Genomic DNA, 20119 nt, shown 5'->3' on the forward strand with positions numbered 1-20119 from the left:
ACCTCCTTGCCCATCCTCACTGTTTGCGAGTAACTGCTCGCTTCCCGCCGAGTGGGTTCCTGTTGGTAACAACACCCGCCTTCGCTTATTTTTCGTTGTTACGTGATGTCATGTACTTGGCGATGTTGTGCATAAGGGAGTGGAGTAAGTAATAACAGTAGACAGGAGGTGGACGTTGCAATTAAATTGTTTGACAAGTGTGAGGGTAGAGGGGGAAAGAATATATATATATATATATAACATATACCTATTTATTATTTTTAGGTATGCTATTTCGTACACTAACGCTGTACTTTAATTCCTGGTATTTCCCACATATTGTTTCTCGGATGCGGTTTGCTCCTCATTCTTTACCTTTTTTGTTTTCTTTCGTTTTTACTCCATCATATGTTACCTTGACTGTAAACGTGTTGTTGTAAGTACTGTGACCTGTTAGCGTTACGTTTCAACTTTTTTCCCCTGCCTTACTGGGAGGTAAGTGTGATAACGACAGCAAGTGGGTACCATTATGATTGTAATTGTAAGAAATATTATTTCTGTTACATCAACCTTTGTCATTTAACTGTCACTCACGTATGGTAAGTCCTACGGTCTGTCGCCGGGGCTTTGCTTACCGTTCGTTGCTCTATCCGCTGCTGCGCACATGTAGTGAAGTACCTCGTTGTAACTGTAGTAAATAGCTAATCTCCTATGTCTCCTTATTATTGTCCTTCTTTCTTCTCTTCTCTTTTGTTTTTTTTTTTTACCCTCAATTCCTCTCCCTGTCGGATGTACCATTAGTTTAAAGCTACTTCGCGTATACACCTCAGTGTACCCCTATTTCGTTTGCTCTACTCCGCAAGGTTCTACATCAATCCTACCGCCCTTGTTTCGTGAAAGGTGATGTCCGTGCGCCAGATATTCTTCACGTCGGAGCATGTGAGTGAAGGTCACCCCGATAAACTATGCGATCAGGTGTCGGATGCCGTACTGGATGCATGCCTTGAGCAGGACCCGCTCTCTAAGGTTGCATGCGAGACGTGCTCAAAGACGGGGATGGTGCTTGTGTTTGGTGAGATCACAACGAAGGCTGTGATTGACTACCAGAAGGTCGTACGTGACACGGTTAAGGAGATCGGCTTCGATAACACTGAGAAGGGGTTGGACTACCGTTCACTGAACCTGCTTGTGGCCGTTGAGCAACAATCACCCGATATTTACCAGGGCCTCGGTGACTTTGGCGGGGAGAACCTCGGTGCTGGAGACCAGGGCATGATGTTTGGTTATGCGACGAATGAGACGGAGACACTAATGCCACTCTCTTACGAACTTGCGCGCGGTCTTGCAATGACATACAGCGAGTTGCGACGCAATGGTGGTCTTCCGTGGGCGCGCCCCGACGCTAAGACGCAAGTGACAGTGCAGTACGAATATGACACCCGCGGTGGCAAGCAGTTGCTGACACCTAAGCGAGTGGCTGTGATTCTTGTTTCTGCCCAGCTTGACGACGGTGTGTCAAATGAAACCATCCGCGAGGACCTGGTGAAGAAGGTAATCAGCACCACCATTCCCGCGAAGTTCCTCGATGAGAACACCAAATATCACTTGAACCCATCTGGGCGTTTCGTCATCGGTGGCCCACATGGTGACGCTGGGTTAACTGGTCGCAAGATAATTGTTGACACGTATGGCGGTTGGGGTGCCCATGGTGGTGGCGCGTTTTCTGGCAAGGATCCCTCGAAGGTGGACCGGTCGGCAGCGTATGCTGCTCGCTGGATTGCGAAGTCTCTGGTGGCCGCAGGTCTTGCAGATCGGTGCCTTGTACAACTTTCGTACGCCATTGGAGTTGCGGAACCGCTCAATATCCATGTCGACACATATGGCACTGGTAAGCGCGATGACGAGTATATATTGGGTATTGTGCAGAAAAACTTCCGACTGCGCCCGTACGACATAATCAAGGAACTTGATCTTCGTCGGCCGATATACCGCCAGACTGCCTGTTTCGGGCACTTTGGGCGTGTGGACACGAACGGGAAGGGAGGATTCACGTGGGAGGTGCCCAAAACACTAGAGGGTCTTAGTGACGTGCAGTAGTGTGTACTGCGCACGAATAATCAGGCACACCTCCTTGCCCATCCTCACTGTTTGCGAGTAACTGCTCGCTTCCCGCCGAGTGGGTTCCTGTTGGTAACAACACCCGCCTTCGCTTATTTTTCGTTGTTACGTGATGTCATGTACTTGGCGATGTTGTGCATAAGGGAGTGGAGTAAGTAATAACAGTAGACAGGAGGTGGACGTTGCAATTAAATTGTTTGACAAGTGTGAGGGTAGAGGGGGAAAGAATATATATATATATATATATAACATATACCTATTTATTATTTTTAGGTATGCTATTTCGTACACTAACGCTGTACTTTAATTCCTGGTATTTCCCACATATTGTTTCTCGGATGCGGTTTGCTCCTCATTCTTTACCTTTTTTGTTTTCTTTCGTTTTTACTCCATCATATGTTACCTTGACTGTAAACGTGTTGTTGTAAGTACTGTGACCTGTTAGCGTTACGTTTCAACTTTTTTCCCCTGCCTTACTGGGAGGTAAGTGTGATAACGACAGCAAGTGGGTACCATTATGATTGTAATTGTAAGAAATATTATTTCTGTTACATCAACCTTTGTCATTTAACTGTCACTCACGTATGGTAAGTCCTACGGTCTGTCGCCGGGGCTTTGCTTACCGTTCGTTGCTCTATCCGCTGCTGCGCACATGTGGTGAAGTACCTCGTTGTAACTGTAGTAAATAGCTAATCTCCTATGTCTCCTTATTATTGTCCTTCTTTCTTCTCTTCTCTTTTGTTTTTTTTTTTTACCCTCAATTCCTCTCCCTGTCGGATGTACCATTAGTTTAAAGCTACTTCGCGTATACACCTCAGTGTACCCCTATTTCGTTTGCTCTACTCCGCAAGGTTCTACATCAATCCTACCGCCCTTGTTTCGTGAAAGGTGATGTCCGTGCGCCAGATATTCTTCACGTCGGAGCATGTGAGTGAAGGTCACCCCGATAAACTATGCGATCAGGTGTCGGATGCCGTACTGGATGCATGCCTTGAGCAGGACCCGCTCTCTAAGGTTGCATGCGAGACGTGCTCAAAGACGGGGATGGTGCTTGTGTTTGGTGAGATCACAACGAAGGCTGTGATTGACTACCAGAAGGTCGTACGTGACACGGTTAAGGAGATCGGCTTCGATAACACTGAGAAGGGGTTGGACTACCGTTCACTGAACCTGCTTGTGGCCGTTGAGCAGCAATCACCCGATATTTACCAGGGCCTCGGTGACTTTGGCGGGGAGAACCTCGGTGCTGGAGACCAGGGCATGATGTTTGGTTATGCGACGAATGAGACGGAGACACTAATGCCACTCTCTTACGAACTTGCGCGCGGTCTTGCAATGACATACAGCGAGTTGCGACGCAATGGTGGTCTTCCGTGGGCGCGCCCCGACGCTAAGACGCAAGTGACAGTGCAGTACGAATATGACACCCGCGGTGGCAAGCAGTTGCTGACACCTAAGCGAGTGGCTGTGATTCTTGTTTCTGCCCAGCATGACGACGGTGTGTCAAATGAAACCATCCGCGAGGACCTGGTGAAGAAGGTAATCAGCACCACCATTCCCGCGAAGTTCCTCGATGAGAACACCAAATATCACTTGAACCCATCTGGGCGTTTCGTCATCGGTGGCCCACATGGTGACGCTGGGTTAACTGGTCGCAAGATAATTGTCGACACGTATGGCGGTTGGGGTGCCCATGGTGGTGGCGCGTTTTCTGGCAAGGATCCCTCGAAGGTGGACCGGTCGGCAGCGTATGCTGCTCGCTGGATTGCGAAGTCTCTGGTGGCCGCAGGTCTTGCAGATCGGTGCCTTGTACAACTTTCGTACGCCATTGGAGTTGCGGAACCGCTCAATATCCATGTCGACACATATGGCACTGGTAAGCGCGATGACGAGTATATATTGGGTATTGTGCAGAAAAACTTCCGACTGCGCCCGTACGACATAATCAAGGAACTTGATCTTCGTCGGCCGATATACCGCCAGACTGCCTGTTTCGGGCACTTTGGGCGTGTGGACACGAACGGGAAGGGAGGATTCACGTGGGAGGTGCCCAAAACACTAGAGGGTCTTAGTGACGTGCAGTAGTGTGTACTGCGCACGAATAATCAGGCACACCTCCTTGCCCATCCTCACTGTTTGCGAGTAACTGCTCGCTTCCCGCCGAGTGGGTTCCTGTTGGTAACAACACCCGCCTTCGCTTATTTTTCGTTGTTACGTGATGTCATGTACTTGGCGATGTTGTGCATAAGGGAGTGGAGTAAGTAATAACAGTAGACAGGAGGTGGACGTTGCAATTAAATTGTTTGACAAGTGTGAGGGTAGAGGGGGAAAGAATATATATATATATATATATAACATATACCTATTTATTATTTTTAGGTATGCTATTTCGTACACTAACGCTGTACTTTAATTCCTGGTATTTCCCACATATTGTTTCTCGGATGCGGTTTGCTCCTCATTCTTTACCTTTTTTGTTTTCTTTCGTTTTTACTCCATCATATGTTACCTTGACTGTAAACGTGTTGTTGTAAGTACTGTGACCTGTTAGCGTTACGTTTCAACTTTTTTCCCCTGCCTTACTGGGAGGTAAGTGTGATAACGACAGCAAGTGGGTACCATTATGATTGTAATTGTAAGAAATATTATTTCTGTTACATCAACCTTTGTCATTTAACTGTCACTCACGTATGGTAAGTCCTACGGTCTGTCGCCGGGGCTTTGCTTACCGTTCGTTGCTCTATCCGCTGCTGCGCACATGTAGTGAAGTACCTCGTTGTAACTGTAGTAAATAGCTAATCTCCTATGTCTCCTTATTATTGTCCTTCTTTCTTCTCTTCTCTTTTGTTTTTTTTTTTTACCCTCAATTCCTCTCCCTGTCGGATGTACCATTAGTTTAAAGCTACTTCGCGTATACACCTCAGTGTACCCCTATTTCGTTTGCTCTACTCCGCAAGGTTCTACATCAATCCTACCGCCCTTGTTTCGTGAAAGGTGATGTCCGTGCGCCAGATATTCTTCACGTCGGAGCATGTGAGTGAAGGTCACCCCGATAAACTATGCGATCAGGTGTCGGATGCCGTACTGGATGCATGCCTTGAGCAGGACCCGCTCTCTAAGGTTGCATGCGAGACGTGCTCAAAGACGGGGATGGTGCTTGTGTTTGGTGAGATCACAACGAAGGCTGTGATTGACTACCAGAAGGTCGTACGTGACACGGTTAAGGAGATCGGCTTCGATAACACTGAGAAGGGGTTGGACTACCGTTCACTGAACCTGCTTGTGGCCGTTGAGCAACAATCACCCGATATTTACCAGGGCCTCGGTGACTTTGGCGGGGAGAACCTCGGTGCTGGAGACCAGGGCATGATGTTTGGTTATGCGACGAATGAGACGGAGACACTAATGCCACTCTCTTACGAACTTGCGCGCGGTCTTGCAATGACATACAGCGAGTTGCGACGCAATGGTGGTCTTCCGTGGGCGCGCCCCGACGCTAAGACGCAAGTGACAGTGCAGTACGAATATGACACCCGCGGTGGCAAGCAGTTGCTGACACCTAAGCGAGTGGCTGTGATTCTTGTTTCTGCCCAGCATGACGACGGTGTGTCAAATGGAACCATCCGCGAGGACCTGGTGAAGAAGGTAATCAGCACCACCATTCCCGCGAAGTTCCTCGATGAGAACACCAAATATCACTTGAACCCATCTGGGCGTTTCGTCATCGGTGGCCCACATGGTGACGCTGGGTTAACTGGTCGCAAGATAATTGTTGACACGTATGGCGGTTGGGGTGCCCATGGTGGTGGCGCGTTTTCTGGCAAGGATCCCTCGAAGGTGGACCGGTCGGCAGCGTATGCTGCTCGCTGGATTGCGAAGTCTCTGGTGGCCGCAGGTCTTGCAGATCGGTGCCTTGTACAACTTTCGTACGCCATTGGAGTTGCGGAACCGCTCAATATCCATGTCGACACATATGGCACTGGTAAGCGCGATGACGAGTATATATTGGGTATTGTGCAGAAAAACTTCCGACTGCGCCCGTACGACATAATCAAGGAACTTGATCTTCGTCGGCCGATATACCGCCAGACTGCCTGTTTCGGGCACTTTGGGCGTGTGGACACGAACGGGAAGGGAGGATTCACGTGGGAGGTGCCCAAAACACTAGAGGGTCTTAGTGACGTGCAGTAGTGTGTACTGCGCACGAATAATCAGGCACACCTCCTTGCCCATCCTCACTGTTTGCGAGTAACTGCTCGCTTCCCGCCGAGTGGGTTCCTGTTGGTAACAACACCCGCCTTCGCTTATTTTTCGTTGTTACGTGATGTCATGTACTTGGCGATGTTGTGCATAAGGGAGTGGAGTAAGTAATAACAGTAGACAGGAGGTGGACGTTGCAATTAAATTGTTTGACAAGTGTGAGGGTAGAGGGGGAAAGAATATATATATATATATATATAACATATACCTATTTATTATTTTTAGGTATGCTATTTCGTACACTAACGCTGTACTTTAATTCCTGGTATTTCCCACATATTGTTTCTCGGATGCGGTTTGCTCCTCATTCTTTACCTTTTTTGTTTTCTTTCGTTTTTACTCCATCATATGTTACCTTGACTGTAAACGTGTTGTTGTAAGTACTGTGACCTGTTAGCGTTACGTTTCAACTTTTTTCCCCTGCCTTACTGGGAGGTAAGTGTGATAACGACAGCAAGTGGGTACCATTATGATTGTAATTGTAAGAAATATTATTTCTGTTACATCAACCTTTGTCATTTAACTGTCACTCACGTATGGTAAGTCCTACGGTCTGTCGCCGGGGCTTTGCTTACCGTTCGTTGCTCTATCCGCTGCTGCGCACATGTGGTGAAGTACCTCGTTGTAACTGTAGTAAATAGCTAATCTCCTATGTCTCCTTATTATTGTCCTTCTTTCTTCTCTTCTCTTTTGTTTTTTTTTTTACCCTCAATTCCTCTCCCTGTCGGATGTACCATTAGTTTAAAGCTACTTCGCGTATACACCTCAGTGTACCCCTATTTCGTTTGCTCTACTCCGCAAGGTTCTACATCAATCCTACCGCCCTTGTTTCGTGAAAGGTGATGTCCGTGCGCCAGATATTCTTCACGTCGGAGCATGTGAGTGAAGGTCACCCCGATAAACTATGCGATCAGGTGTCGGATGCCGTACTGGATGCATGCCTTGAGCAGGACCCGCTCTCTAAGGTTGCATGCGAGACGTGCTCAAAGACGGGGATGGTGCTTGTGTTTGGTGAGATCACAACGAAGGCTGTGATTGACTACCAGAAGGTCGTACGTGACACGGTTAAGGAGATCGGCTTCGATAACACTGAGAAGGGGTTGGACTACCGTTCACTGAACCTGCTTGTGGCCGTTGAGCAACAATCACCCGATATTTACCAGGGCCTCGGTGACTTTGGCGGGGAGAACCTCGGTGCTGGAGACCAGGGCATGATGTTTGGTTATGCGACGAATGAGACGGAGACACTAATGCCACTCTCTTACGAACTTGCGCGCGGTCTTGCAATGACATACAGCGAGTTGCGACGCAATGGTGGTCTTCCGTGGGCGCGCCCCGACGCTAAGACGCAAGTGACAGTGCAGTACGAATATGACACCCGCGGTGGCAAGCAGTTGCTGACACCTAAGCGAGTGGCTGTGATTCTTGTTTCTGCCCAGCATGACGACGGTGTGTCAAATGAAACCATCCGCGAGGACCTGGTGAAGAAGGTAATCAGCACCACCATTCCCGCGAAGTTCCTCGATGAGAACACCAAATATCACTTGAACCCATCTGGGCGTTTCGTCATCGGTGGCCCACATGGTGACGCTGGGTTAACTGGTCGCAAGATAATTGTTGACACGTATGGCGGTTGGGGTGCCCATGGTGGTGGCGCGTTTTCTGGCAAGGATCCCTCGAAGGTGGACCGGTCGGCAGCGTATGCTGCTCGCTGGATTGCGAAGTCTCTGGTGGCCGCAGGTCTTGCAGATCGGTGCCTTGTACAACTTTCGTACGCCATTGGAGTTGCGGAACCGCTCAATATCCATGTCGACACATATGGCACTGGTAAGCGCGATGACGAGTATATATTGGGTATTGTGCAGAAAAACTTCCGACTGCGCCCGTACGACATAATCAAGGAACTTGATCTTCGTCGGCCGATATACCGCCAGACTGCCTGTTTCGGGCACTTTGGGCGTGTGGACACGAACGGGAAGGGAGGATTCACGTGGGAGGTGCCCAAAACACTAGAGGGTCTTAGTGACGTGCAGTAGTGTGTACTGCGCACGAATAATCAGGCACACCTCCTTGCCCATCCTCACTGTTTGCGAGTAACTGCTCGCTTCCCGCCGAGTGGGTTCCTGTTGGTAACAACACCCGCCTTCGCTTATTTTTCGTTGTTACGTGATGTCATGTACTTGGCGATGTTGTGCATAAGGGAGTGGAGTAAGTAATAACAGTAGACAGGAGGTGGACGTTGCAATTAAATTGTTTGACAAGTGTGAGGGTAGAGGGGGAAAGAATATATATATATATATATAACATATACCTATTTATTATTTTTAGGTATGCTATTTCGTACACTAACGCTGTACTTTAATTCCTGGTATTTCCCACATATTGTTTCTCGGATGCGGTTTGCTCCTCATTCTTTACCTTTTTTGTTTTCTTTCGTTTTTACTCCATCATATGTTACCTTGACTGTAAACGTGTTGTTGTAAGTACTGTGACCTGTTAGCGTTACGTTTCAACTTTTTTCCCCTGCCTTACTGGGAGGTAAGTGTGATAACGACAGCAAGTGGGTACCATTATGATTGTAATTGTAAGAAATATTATTTCTGTTACATCAACCTTTGTCATTTAACTGTCACTCACGTATGGTAAGTCCTACGGTCTGTCGCCGGGGCTTTGCTTACCGTTCGTTGCTCTATCCGCTGCTGCGCACATGTGGTGAAGTACCTCGTTGTAACTGTAGTAAATAGCTAATCTCCTATGTCTCCTTATTATTGTCCTTCTTTCTTCTCTTCTCTTTTGTTTTTTTTTTTTACCCTCAATTCCTCTCCCTGTCGGATGTACCATTAGTTTAAAGCTACTTCGCGTATACACCTCAGTGTACCCCTATTTCGTTTGCTCTACTCCGCAAGGTTCTACATCAATCCTACCGCCCTTGTTTCGTGAAAGGTGATGTCCGTGCGCCAGATATTCTTCACGTCGGAGCATGTGAGTGAAGGTCACCCCGATAAACTATGCGATCAGGTGTCGGATGCCGTACTGGATGCATGCCTTGAGCAGGACCCGCTCTCTAAGGTTGCATGCGAGACGTGCTCAAAGACGGGGATGGTGCTTGTGTTTGGTGAGATCACAACGAAGGCTGTGATTGACTACCAGAAGGTCGTACGTGACACGGTTAAGGAGATCGGCTTCGATAACACTGAGAAGGGGTTGGACTACCGTTCACTGAACCTGCTTGTGGCCGTTGAGCAACAATCACCCGATATTTACCAGGGCCTCGGTGACTTTGGCGGGGAGAACCTCGGTGCTGGAGACCAGGGCATGATGTTTGGTTATGCGACGAATGAGACGGAGACACTAATGCCACTCTCTTACGAACTTGCGCGCGGTCTTGCAATGACATACAGCGAGTTGCGACGCAATGGTGGTCTTCCGTGGGCGCGCCCCGACGCTAAGACGCAAGTGACAGTGCAGTACGAATATGACACCCGCGGTGGCAAGCAGTTGCTGACACCTAAGCGAGTGGCTGTGATTCTTGTTTCTGCCCAGCATGACGACGGTGTGTCAAATGAAACCATCCGCGAGGACCTGGTGAAGAAGGTAATCAGCACCACCATTCCCGCGAAGTTCCTCGATGAGAACACCAAATATCACTTGAACCCATCTGGGCGTTTCGTCATCGGTGGCCCACATGGTGACGCTGGGTTAACTGGTCGCAAGATAATTGTTGACACGTATGGCGGTTGGGGTGCCCATGGTGGTGGCGCGTTTTCTGGCAAGGATCCCTCGAAGGTGGACCGGTCGGCAGCGTATGCTGCTCGCTGGATTGCGAAGTCTCTGGTGGCCGCAGGTCTTGCAGATCGGTGCCTTGTACAACTTTCGTACGCCATTGGAGTTGCGGAACCGCTCAATATCCATGTCGACACATATGGCACTGGTAAGCGCGATGACGAGTATATATTGGGTATTGTGCAGAAAAACTTCCGACTGCGCCCGTACGACATAATCAAGGAACTTGATCTTCGTCGGCCGATATACCGCCAGACTGCCTGTTTCGGGCACTTTGGGCGTGTGGACACGAACGGGAAGGGAGGATTCACGTGGGAGGTGCCCAAAACACTAGAGGGTCTTAGTGACGTGCAGTAGTGTGTACTGCGCACGAATAATCAGGCACACCTCCTTGCCCATCCTCACTGTTTGCGAGTAACTGCTCGCTTCCCGCCGAGTGGGTTCCTGTTGGTAACAACACCCGCCTTCGCTTATTTTTCGTTGTTACGTGATGTCATGTACTTGGCGATGTTGTGCATAAGGGAGTGGAGTAAGTAATAACAGTAGACAGGAGGTGGACGTTGCAATTAAATTGTTTGACAAGTGTGAGGGTAGAGGGGGAAAGAATATATATATATATATATAACATATACCTATTTATTATTTTTAGGTATGCTATTTCGTACACTAACGCTGTACTTTAATTCCTGGTATTTCCCACATATTGTTTCTCGGATGCGGTTTGCTCCTCATTCTTTACCTTTTTTGTTTTCTTTCGTTTTTACTCCATCATATGTTACCTTGACTGTAAACGTGTTGTTGTAAGTACTGTGACCTGTTAGCGTTACGTTTCAACTTTTTTCCCCTGCCTTACTGGGAGGTAAGTGTGATAACGACAGCAAGTGGGTACCATTATGATTGTAATTGTAAGAAATATTATTTCTGTTACATCAACCTTTGTCATTTAACTGTCACTCACGTATGGTAAGTCCTACGGTCTGTCGCCGGGGCTTTGCTTACCGTTCGTTGCTCTATCCGCTGCTGCGCACATGTAGTGAAGTACCTCGTTGTAACTGTAGTAAATAGCTAATCTCCTATGTCTCCTTATTATTGTCCTTCTTTCTTCTCATCTCTTTTGTTTTTTTTTTTTACCCTCAATTCCTCTCCCTGTCGGATGTACCATTAGTTTAAAGCTACTTCGCGTATACACCTCAGTGTACCCCTATTTCGTTTGCTCTACTCCGCAAGGTTCTACATCAATCCTACCGCCCTTGTTTCGTGAAAGGTGATGTCCGTGCGCCAGATATTCTTCACGTCGGAGCATGTGAGTGAAGGTCACCCCGATAAACTATGCGATCAGGTGTCGGATGCCGTACTGGATGCATGCCTTGAGCAGGACCCGCTCTCTAAGGTTGCATGCGAGACGTGCTCAAAGACGGGGATGGTGCTTGTGTTTGGTGAGATCACAACGAAGGCTGTGATTGACTACCAGAAGGTCGTACGTGACACGGTTAAGGAGATCGGCTTCGATAACACTGAGAAGGGGTTGGACTACCGTTCACTGAACCTGCTTGTGGCCGTTGAGCAACAATCACCCGATATTTACCAGGGCCTCGGTGACTTTGGCGGGGAGAACCTCGGTGCTGGAGACCAGGGCATGATGTTTGGTTATGCGACGAATGAGACGGAGACACTAATGCCACTCTCTTACGAACTTGCGCGCGGTCTTGCAATGACATACAGCGAGTTGCGACGCAATGGTGGTCTTCCGTGGGCGCGCCCCGACGCTAAGACGCAAGTGACAGTGCAGTACGAATATGACACCCGCGGTGGCAAGCAGTTGCTGACACCTAAGCGAGTGGCTGTGATTCTTGTTTCTGCCCAGCATGACGACGGTGTGTCAAATGAAACCATCCGCGAGGACCTGGTGAAGAAGGTAATCAGCACCACCATTCCCGCGAAGTTCCTCGATGAGAACACCAAATATCACTTGAACCCATCTGGGCGTTTCGTCATCGGTGGCCCACATGGTGACGCTGGGTTAACTGGTCGCAAGATAATTGTTGACACGTATGGCGGTTGGGGTGCCCATGGTGGTGGCGCGTTTTCTGGCAAGGATCCCTCGAAGGTGGACCGGTCGGCAGCGTATGCTGCTCGCTGGATTGCGAAGTCTCTGGTGGCCGCAGGTCTTGCAGATCGGTGCCTTGTACAACTTTCGTACGCCATTGGAGTTGCGGAACCGCTCAATATCCATGTCGACACATATGGCACTGGTAAGCGCGATGACGAGTATATATTGGGTATTGTGCAGAAAAACTTCCGACTGCGCCCGTACGACATAATCAAGGAACTTGATCTTCGTCGGCCGATATACCGCCAGACTGCCTGTTTCGGGCACTTTGGGCGTGTGGACACGAACGGGAAGGGAGGATTCACGTGGGAGGTGCCCAAAACACTAGAGGGTCTTAGTGACGTGCAGTAGTGTGTACTGCGCACGAATAATCAGGCACACCTCCTTGCCCATCCTCACTGTTTGCGAGTAACTGCTCGCTTCCCGCCGAGTGGGTTCCTGTTGGTAACAACTTTATTTGTTATATAGGAGAGGGCATTGTTTTTTAAATTAATATTTTTTTTGTTAATATATATATATATATATATATATATTTTAAATTTTTTGTCTCTATGTTTTTTTTTCTGCTGTTATAATATATATATATATATATATGTATAATTTTTTTCTTTAAAAATTTTAGGGTTTTCGTTCTGCTGTTTTTATGCTGGTTTCGTACTTGCGTCTGCAGGCAGACAGGCGCACAAGGCATCATATGATGGTTGATGGGCAAATAAATCCTCGCGAGTGGTTTAATTGGCATCCGAAAGAGTATCAGCCATGGTACTTTGATCGGCACAAATTTCTTTATGAGCAGCGGCAGTATGCACAGTTTCATCATTTACTGTGTCACCAGGTGTATTTGAAAGATATGCTTCATCTCATGCGTTACCCAGAGCCTTATACTCATATTATCGACTGTCGTACGTCTACGCAAAAGATGCATCGATGGGTTCCTCACAGTCTATGGTTACCTCGCGATGAGGTTGAATATGCTTTGCAGTTGAGTGCTGATGAATTTCTTGATATGTATGGGTTCAGGAAACCAGACAAGTCAGATGATGTTATACTTTTGTCTCATAATGGAATTTACTCGGAGCAAGCCGGGTGGGAGTGGAAAAAGCAGTTTTTCCAACATGTGTATAACTATCGTGGGGGGACTAACGAGTTGTTTGGTGAGTCTTATAGTGATATGAACGTTAGTGACGTGTTGTCTCCGTGGAAGGGCCCTTTTCCTCAGAGTGGAGTGTTTGTTGACAAGTGGAGCAAGAGGAAAGTGTTGACACGGACGGGACCGTTTGATCGTCAGTACGAGATGCAGGACTTTGCGTTGCCGGACCTTGAACTGGAGAAGGCAAGGCATCCTGAAGAAGGTCCGCGGCAGAACATGCCTTTCGGTCTTCAGTGAGCTCTTTTACTTGTTGATAACGAGGTGGGGTTTCGTGGTTGCTATGTTTCTCTACAGTCTGCAATGTGTTTTACCGAGTCCTACTGTTTCCACTCTCTGTGGTAGGTGATGAGGCCACGATGTGGCTACGCAAACGCCGTGGTCACTTTTTCGTCGTTGCCATGTTTGTTGACAACGTTCTGCTTCGGTGCGGAGACTTGTGGCGCATTTACTGCGGCGATAGTGTGCCCACAGCGATGGTGCGCGGCGTTAGGTGAAAGGAGGTTGAGCCGAAGGCGTTACTCCGCGGCAAACACAAAAGGACGGTGCAAACACGTTTATAACATCATTAATTCATTGAAACTGGTTCCCAAAGCGGTGCTCGCTTCAGAATTTGATAAATTGCATCCACGGGATAAGTTGGACGTGAAACGGGCGCTCGTACGAAGACGTAGCCGTCGGAGTAGTTGTTTGCCTGTTTTTAAAAGTGCGTTGTTCAATAGAAAGTACTTTTTCAGGGAGGCAGATCTAACGGAAGATAGTACGCTCGGTCGTGGTCCTGGGGGGCAGGCAACGAACAGGCGGAAACAGACGGCTATTGTGAAGCATGTGCCAACTGGAATTACCGTGAAGTTCAGCAAGTTTCCCTCTTACTGGCTTAACAGGAGGGCTGCACGGGATGTCCTCAACCTGCAGCTGGAGGAACGTATGCTCGGGTCGAAATCGGAGCTCGGCCGTATACGGGATCTGCGAGAGAGGCGGCGTTTGTGGCGGCTCAGAACAACGTGTAAATTAGTAGAAAGGGCAAGTAAAATCGCTGCAAAACGTAGTCAGAGACATGAGTTCCATTCCGTACTTACCAACCAACAACCCCTTTCCCGCGTGGCGGTTCTGCAGTTGGACCTTGACCAAAGTAAACAGCCGATGTACTTGTCTGACCTCTTCGATAGGGAGTGCGGGCAGTGGTGGCCGTTGCTTTCGAAAGCCTTCGTGAGAATAAATGCTGAATCATCGAATGAAAAAAGCGCTAAAGTACCGGATATATTGTTCTACACGTTCCCTTCAGTTCGCAGGCACGGCGAAAGTGTAACTTCCGTCGAGCAGTATGAGATGAACCAGGTTAAAAAATGTGCCGCCGATGAAGTATGCCTCGCGAATGTGAAACGTGCGTTGAAGTGCTTTGTTGAACTGTTTGGTCTTCGGTTGTACGAGAAGCCAACGACAACCGCAAAAAACTGTAGTGTTTTGGTGCTCGGACGTGACGGTCTCAACTGGATGGAGTTCCGGGGGAGGATGGTGGATTCAAGTGGTTTGATGACCCCATTAGCACTTGCTTGCTTTGCTCATGTGACATTGAGTCTTGCACAGCTTCGGTGTGCGCGTGAGGTGAATGCAATCCGGTCCTTCTTTCGTCGCGAAGCAAAAGCAGGGGTGCCGGGGAAATGGGCAGTACAGGGTCAAGAGGGGATTACTGAGGTGTTAAGGTGCTGTGAGCTCCATGAAGAGCATCACCCGACTGGCGTGGACGGTGTTGTGTAACCACACGGCTTGCAGTTGTGGTGGTTGTTTTCTTATCAATTGTCGTGAGTTTCTTGAGTGCGTTTCCCCTCTCCCTCTCCCTCTCCCTTTTCTTCTCTCTGTCTGCTTCGAGCCTGCTACCGCTCTCCGTCCTATCCTCTCCAAAGCATATGCTTCCTTGCTCGATTTTGATGGTCTAGCAATTCTGTGGTTTTGAAGAACCAGGTTGTATATTTTTTTGCCCTTTTCTTACCATCAAGACGGTGATGCAAGCGGAAGAGACCACAGCCGTAGAGGTTCTTCAAGACGCCCCAGTACAAGAGACCATGCAGTCTTGTCTTCACTATGTCCGATACTTTGCTGGCCACACGGGTCGTTATGGAAACGAGTTTCTGGAGTTTGACATACGAGATGACGGCACGTTGAAGTATGGAAATAACAGCCGTTACCGAAACGAGAATATCATCAAGAAGCAAGCGCGTATCTCACCTGCCGTTTTGGAGGAGATCAAACGTCTCATTATCCTCTCTGGAATTCTAGAACGCGACGATGAATGTTGGCCACAACCGGACCGGAACGGGCGACAAGAGCTCGAGATACACCTTGGAGACACCCACATTTCATTTGTAACCAACAAAATAACTTCTTTAAGTGAAGTTGAGAGCCCTGACAAACCCAAGGGACTGGACACCTTCTACTATTTTGTGCGAGATATTAAAGCACTGGTACTTGCGCTTGTTTCGCTGCATTTTAAAATCAAGGCGTGGTAGTCTGATGAGACGGAGTCTGATAACAGGTGTGGCTGTGAGTCTGAATCACTCGCTGATTCTTTGCCTTTTTTTCCAGGGCCGGAGGAACGAAAAGGGGTGAATGCGACTTGTTGCGGATCTGAAATTGGATACGACCCGCGTCATACCATCACACTATGTGTTTGCTACCATCACGGCTTTGGACTCCACTGTTCTTCATTTCGCCTCTTTGTTTTTTCTGTTGCTGTTATTGTCTTTTTGCAGCTTAGCGATAGCGATGTCATTTACGGCTAACTCTGGCAACTCGCCAATGTCGCAGATGAGTCCCCTCTCGCAGCCGTACACTTCACCTCAGATGCTCCCCCAGTCGTCGCTCCGTCCTACCGCACCACCATTTACACTCTCCGGCACGGAGGACCAACCCACTGCTGGCGCTCCCATTCGGAAGGGAGGCACAGACCCTACGAGGTACAAAACAACGATATGCCGCAATTGGGAAATGGGTTCGTGTTCGTTTAAAGGTTGTACATTTGCTCACGGTGAGGAGGAGCTGCGAATGCCACCTCGGGTGGAACGCTACAAGAGCTCAGGTTTTGATACGCGGCGTTCCTTGACCGCAGAAACTCCGCCGCTGTATCCATTGAATCCCTTGCCACACAGCGGCGTGGGCCGGATCGAGCATTTACTCAACATGTTGTACTCAGAGGTACTTCGGGAGCGAAACCGCTTTGTTGCACACGAGGAAGCGAATCAGGCGCTCGAGGCCCTGCTCAAGAAGGAGCAAATGCAGCGTGAAGAAACCGAAGTTCAGTTGGAAGCTGCAAGATGGAAGCTGGAGCAACTGAGGACTACGGTGCACGAAGCTAGTGTCGAAATCAACACCCTTCTTGCCTCCTCCCCTGCCAATGAGGAATTGCGCGACCGAGTTGCTATGGTGACGCAGAAGATTGCCAGCGTTTTCTCTTCTGAAGACACTGCTGTAGGTGGAGGTCGTGAGGATGAAGAAAGAGTTATGAAACTGCTTAGTTCATTGCAAAACTGTCAGAGCACGGAAGACATGTGAGCATACCCAACGTGCAATATATCTGGCTGTACGCACTGGGTTGAAACTGTTTTCGGCGAGAAGAGTTCTTATTTGAGTCAGTGGTTCGCACTTTACTAACTAATATATTCCCCCCCCTTTCGTAATACAACACATATATATATAGACATATGTTTATATATATATACACATATCTATTTATTTATTTATTCATGTACTTATCGCGCGCTGAGCGTTACATTGTAAAGTAGGCGTGGGATACTGCATAAACATGTAGCCCTGCCAAAAAAGTAATCAGTAATAATAGGCGAGAGGAATGGAATATAACACGTTTATTTAATATTTTGAATCAGCTGATGAATAATACCGCATTTTGAATACCCTCGCATTTATTTATTTTTTTTTTCACCTATTTATCTTACAAATGGCAAAAGCATATTGGCTAGTGACGGCGAAGGGAGCAGCGCGCATTGACCCGTCGACCTTTCCTCAAGTTCATACACATAAATAAATAAACATATTCATCTATATCTGTATAGGCATATAGATATTCTACATTTATTATATATAGAGTAGCGTCGACAAGGCGTGTAAAGGGGCCGTACCTAGTCTAATGCCCCGACCCGACAGAAGAGCAAAATATGGGAGGAGAGCGCAAAATAAAATAACAACGGGGGGTGGCGGTGCAAAGAGAAAGTCGAAACCCATAGCGCCACACGTTGAAAAAGATGGTATTGACATTAATGCACTGTTGGAGGAAATCGAGCGTAACGACTCGCCGGCCGAGGAGAAGGTGCCCAAAGAGACCACGAAAAAATCGCGGAGGAGGCGCAAAGCCGAAAAAGTAGAAGGTCTTGCGGTAAAACCCGGAACCACAGTCGCGCAAGCCCGAATGCTAGCAAGTAAAATGCAGCAAAGGCACTCCGCTTCCACGAATGGGCCCAGTCAGCCTGCCCATCAGAGATCAGAAGAGGACGAAGATGAGGACGACGATGATGAGGAACAGGACGGTAGCGGTGAGGACTACAGCGATATAGCAAATGAGCGACCGAGTGAATATCGTAAGGGAGGCTACCACCCAGTCGTGGTGGGCGAAGTTTACAATCAACGCTATCGAGTTGTGCGTAAACTCGGATGGGGTTACTTCTCCACTGTGTGGCTCGTTTGGGATTATGTGGAGAAAGTGTTTCAAGCTATGAAGGTGCAGAAGTCGGCCAAGCACTACACAGAAGCGGCGTATGACGAGATCAAACTACTCGGAGAGATCATGACTGCAGATCCAGAAAAAGTCCGTCGGTGTGCGCGGTTAAATGATCACTTTGAGCAGCAGGGGCCGAACGGAAAGCACGTTTGCATGGTGTTCGACGTCTATGGGGAGGATCTACTTTCATTGATCGAACGCTATAAGTACCATGGTGTCCCGCTGCCGATAGTTAAGTGTATTTCCAGACAAATCCTCATAGGGTTGGAACATGTGCATTCTTTGGATATCATTCATACGGATCTAAAACCAGAGAACGTGCTACTCTCGGCACCAAAACACGCCATCGTATCCCAAATGAAACGTTTTAAGCCTCCTCCGCTCCACGACCGACCGTCTTTGGTGAAACGCGACCCCAAAACAATGACCAAGTCTCAACGCCGTCGCTACTACAAAAAACTTCGCGCTGCGGGAAAGGGTAAGGACAGTGCCGAGGGGAATGAAGAGCAGAATGATGATGAGGACATTGCAAGGGAGGTCCACGTCGACCCTAACGAGGCTGCACCGCAACAAAGTGAGAAAGAACCGTTGAGCGAAACGGATTCTGAGTGGGAAGTTGAACGCCTTCATCATGTAGTGCTGGCGGATTTTGGTAATAGCTGCTGGACGTACAGACAGTTTACGGATGAAGTTCAAACTCGTCAATACCGTTCCCCAGAAGTCATATTGGGTTATCCTTACTCCACCTCAATTGATTTGTGGTCTGCCGCCTGTATGATCTTCGAGCTGATCACGGGTGAGTTTCTGTTTGACCCACGAAAGGGATCTGACTATTCCCGTGATGAAGATCATTTAGCTTTGATCTCTGAGTTACTTGGAGTACTACCGGTAAGTATGCGGCTAGGTGATGGGAAGTACCGCGCTCAGTACTACAACTCACGGGGTGAACTTCGTAGCATAAAGGATCTTAATTTCTGGGGCTTGGAGGATGTTCTCTACCGAAAACACAAGTTCACACGCAAAAAAGCGAAAGAAATAGCGGAGTTCCTTTTACCAATGCTCGAATTGGAACCTCATAATCGAGCAACAGCCACCGATATGCTTAATAATTTTCAGCACTTTTTTGAGGTACAAGAGGATGATTACGCACCACTTTGCTTCGTACCTTCTTCGGATGATCACCGTGGTGGGGAGCGGAGCTCAGGAAATATGGAGGAGTCAGAGTTCAGCGATACCTTTGAAGAAACCGATGACTACGATCGCTCCCGAAGACTCGACAGAACGTATGATGCAATGGAAGATTCTCTGAGCAGGCAGGACGAGGAGACTGCACGGTATTTGGCTGGTCATTCCCTGCTCAACGAGGCATCCTTGGCAAAACGTGGGTTAACAATTTTAGATATTCAAGCCGTTCTATCCGGGCAACAACTGGAGGATGAGGAAAGGCAAGCTGCTGCCACTGAAATTATTCGTCTTCTCTCAGAGGAAGCGGATGACAGCAGCGATGGACACTGCGCAGACAGGGAAGACGGGGATTCAAACTCATCTGTAGATGAATCTGACAGCAGCTGCACTAATGACTAAAATAAGGATCGGCAACAAAAAACATACACACGTACATATATATATATATATACTTTTCCAACATACGTTATTGGGCTGCGGATCGTGAATAACAGTGAGGGAGATAGCATGAAGGTGTTATGAGGTGTGAAACAAATTTTATGTTGGAGCGCAACACGGCGCTTCTCAGGATTTGTCCACATTAATATTATTGACGATGTTGTTATTCCCCTTCCAGAGGTTTTCTCGTTTTTAACTTGTGGCCAGTCACAAATTAATCTTCCAAGGCGCTTTACGGTACCCTGTAGGGGGACCGAATGTGACATCCATATCCCGCAAAATAAGTTCTTTGTTGTCTTGCATGGATGCGCATGCCTCTAAATTTGTTACTCGTCCGATTAAGAGAGGGAGAGAGGGTGGTATACCATTG

The 20119-nt window shown here is 48.1% G+C and overlaps 11 protein-coding genes across 11 annotated transcripts, besides 14 other annotated features; all 11 read left to right on the forward strand.

Annotated features, from left to right (window-relative positions):
- Positions 1-20119: part of a sequence feature (sequence corresponds to BAC RPCI93-30P15) that runs on past both edges of the window.
- Positions 220-263: a sequence feature (AT_rich).
- Tb927.6.4870 (S-adenosylmethionine synthetase, putative) lies at positions 883-2076 on the forward strand (the record flags this gene model as incomplete). Its single annotated transcript, XM_840511.1, has 1 exon — positions 883-2076. The coding sequence occupies one exon, from the start codon at positions 883-885 to the stop codon at positions 2074-2076; it is 1194 nt and encodes a 397-aa protein (XP_845604.1).
- Positions 2325-2352: a microsatellite.
- On the forward strand, positions 2989-4182 carry Tb927.6.4880 (S-adenosylmethionine synthetase, putative; the record flags this gene model as incomplete). Its single annotated transcript, XM_840512.1, has 1 exon — positions 2989-4182. The coding sequence occupies one exon, from the start codon at positions 2989-2991 to the stop codon at positions 4180-4182; it is 1194 nt and encodes a 397-aa protein (XP_845605.1).
- Positions 4431-4458: a microsatellite.
- Positions 5095-6288, forward strand: Tb927.6.4890 (S-adenosylmethionine synthetase, putative; the record flags this gene model as incomplete). The annotated part of the gene is made up of 1 exon (XM_840513.1): positions 5095-6288. One exon carries the CDS (start codon positions 5095-5097, stop codon positions 6286-6288), a length of 1194 nt encoding a protein of 397 aa, XP_845606.1.
- Positions 6537-6564: a microsatellite.
- Positions 7200-8393, forward strand: Tb927.6.4900 (S-adenosylmethionine synthetase, putative; the record flags this gene model as incomplete). The annotated part of the gene is made up of 1 exon (XM_840514.1): positions 7200-8393. One exon carries the CDS (start codon positions 7200-7202, stop codon positions 8391-8393), a length of 1194 nt encoding a protein of 397 aa, XP_845607.1.
- Positions 8641-8684: a sequence feature (AT_rich).
- Tb927.6.4910 (S-adenosylmethionine synthetase, putative) lies at positions 9304-10497 on the forward strand (the record flags this gene model as incomplete). Its single annotated transcript, XM_840515.1, has 1 exon — positions 9304-10497. One exon carries the CDS (start codon positions 9304-9306, stop codon positions 10495-10497), a length of 1194 nt encoding a protein of 397 aa, XP_845608.1.
- Positions 10745-10788: a sequence feature (AT_rich).
- Positions 11408-12601, forward strand: Tb927.6.4920 (S-adenosylmethionine synthetase, putative; the record flags this gene model as incomplete). The annotated part of the gene is made up of 1 exon (XM_840516.1): positions 11408-12601. One exon carries the CDS (start codon positions 11408-11410, stop codon positions 12599-12601), a length of 1194 nt encoding a protein of 397 aa, XP_845609.1.
- Positions 12731-12753: a sequence feature (AT_rich).
- Positions 12758-12783: a microsatellite.
- Positions 12825-12849: a microsatellite.
- Tb927.6.4930 (hypothetical protein, conserved) lies at positions 12894-13637 on the forward strand (the record flags this gene model as incomplete). Its single annotated transcript, XM_840517.1, has 1 exon — positions 12894-13637. One exon carries the CDS (start codon positions 12894-12896, stop codon positions 13635-13637), a length of 744 nt encoding a protein of 247 aa, XP_845610.1.
- On the forward strand, positions 13746-15155 carry Tb927.6.4940 (hypothetical protein, conserved; the record flags this gene model as incomplete). The annotated part of the gene is made up of 1 exon (XM_840518.1): positions 13746-15155. One exon carries the CDS (start codon positions 13746-13748, stop codon positions 15153-15155), a length of 1410 nt encoding a protein of 469 aa, XP_845611.1.
- Positions 15222-15255: a microsatellite.
- Positions 15461-15904, forward strand: Tb927.6.4950 (mago nashi-like protein,putative; the record flags this gene model as incomplete). Its single annotated transcript, XM_840519.1, has 1 exon — positions 15461-15904. One exon carries the CDS (start codon positions 15461-15463, stop codon positions 15902-15904), a length of 444 nt encoding a protein of 147 aa, XP_845612.1.
- On the forward strand, positions 16005-16946 carry Tb927.6.4960 (zinc finger-domain protein, putative; the record flags this gene model as incomplete). The annotated part of the gene is made up of 1 exon (XM_840520.1): positions 16005-16946. One exon carries the CDS (start codon positions 16005-16007, stop codon positions 16944-16946), a length of 942 nt encoding a protein of 313 aa, XP_845613.1.
- Positions 17080-17135: a microsatellite.
- Positions 17423-17495: a microsatellite.
- On the forward strand, positions 17539-19710 carry Tb927.6.4970 (serine/arginine-rich protein specific kinase SRPK, putative; the record flags this gene model as incomplete). The annotated part of the gene is made up of 1 exon (XM_840521.1): positions 17539-19710. The coding sequence occupies one exon, from the start codon at positions 17539-17541 to the stop codon at positions 19708-19710; it is 2172 nt and encodes a 723-aa protein (XP_845614.1).
- Positions 19732-19763: a microsatellite.

This window comes from Trypanosoma brucei, chromosome 6 (assembly GCF_000002445.2).
Source record: "Trypanosoma brucei brucei TREU927 chromosome 6, complete sequence".
Taxonomy (NCBI): Eukaryota; Euglenozoa; class Kinetoplastea; order Trypanosomatida; family Trypanosomatidae; genus Trypanosoma; species Trypanosoma brucei.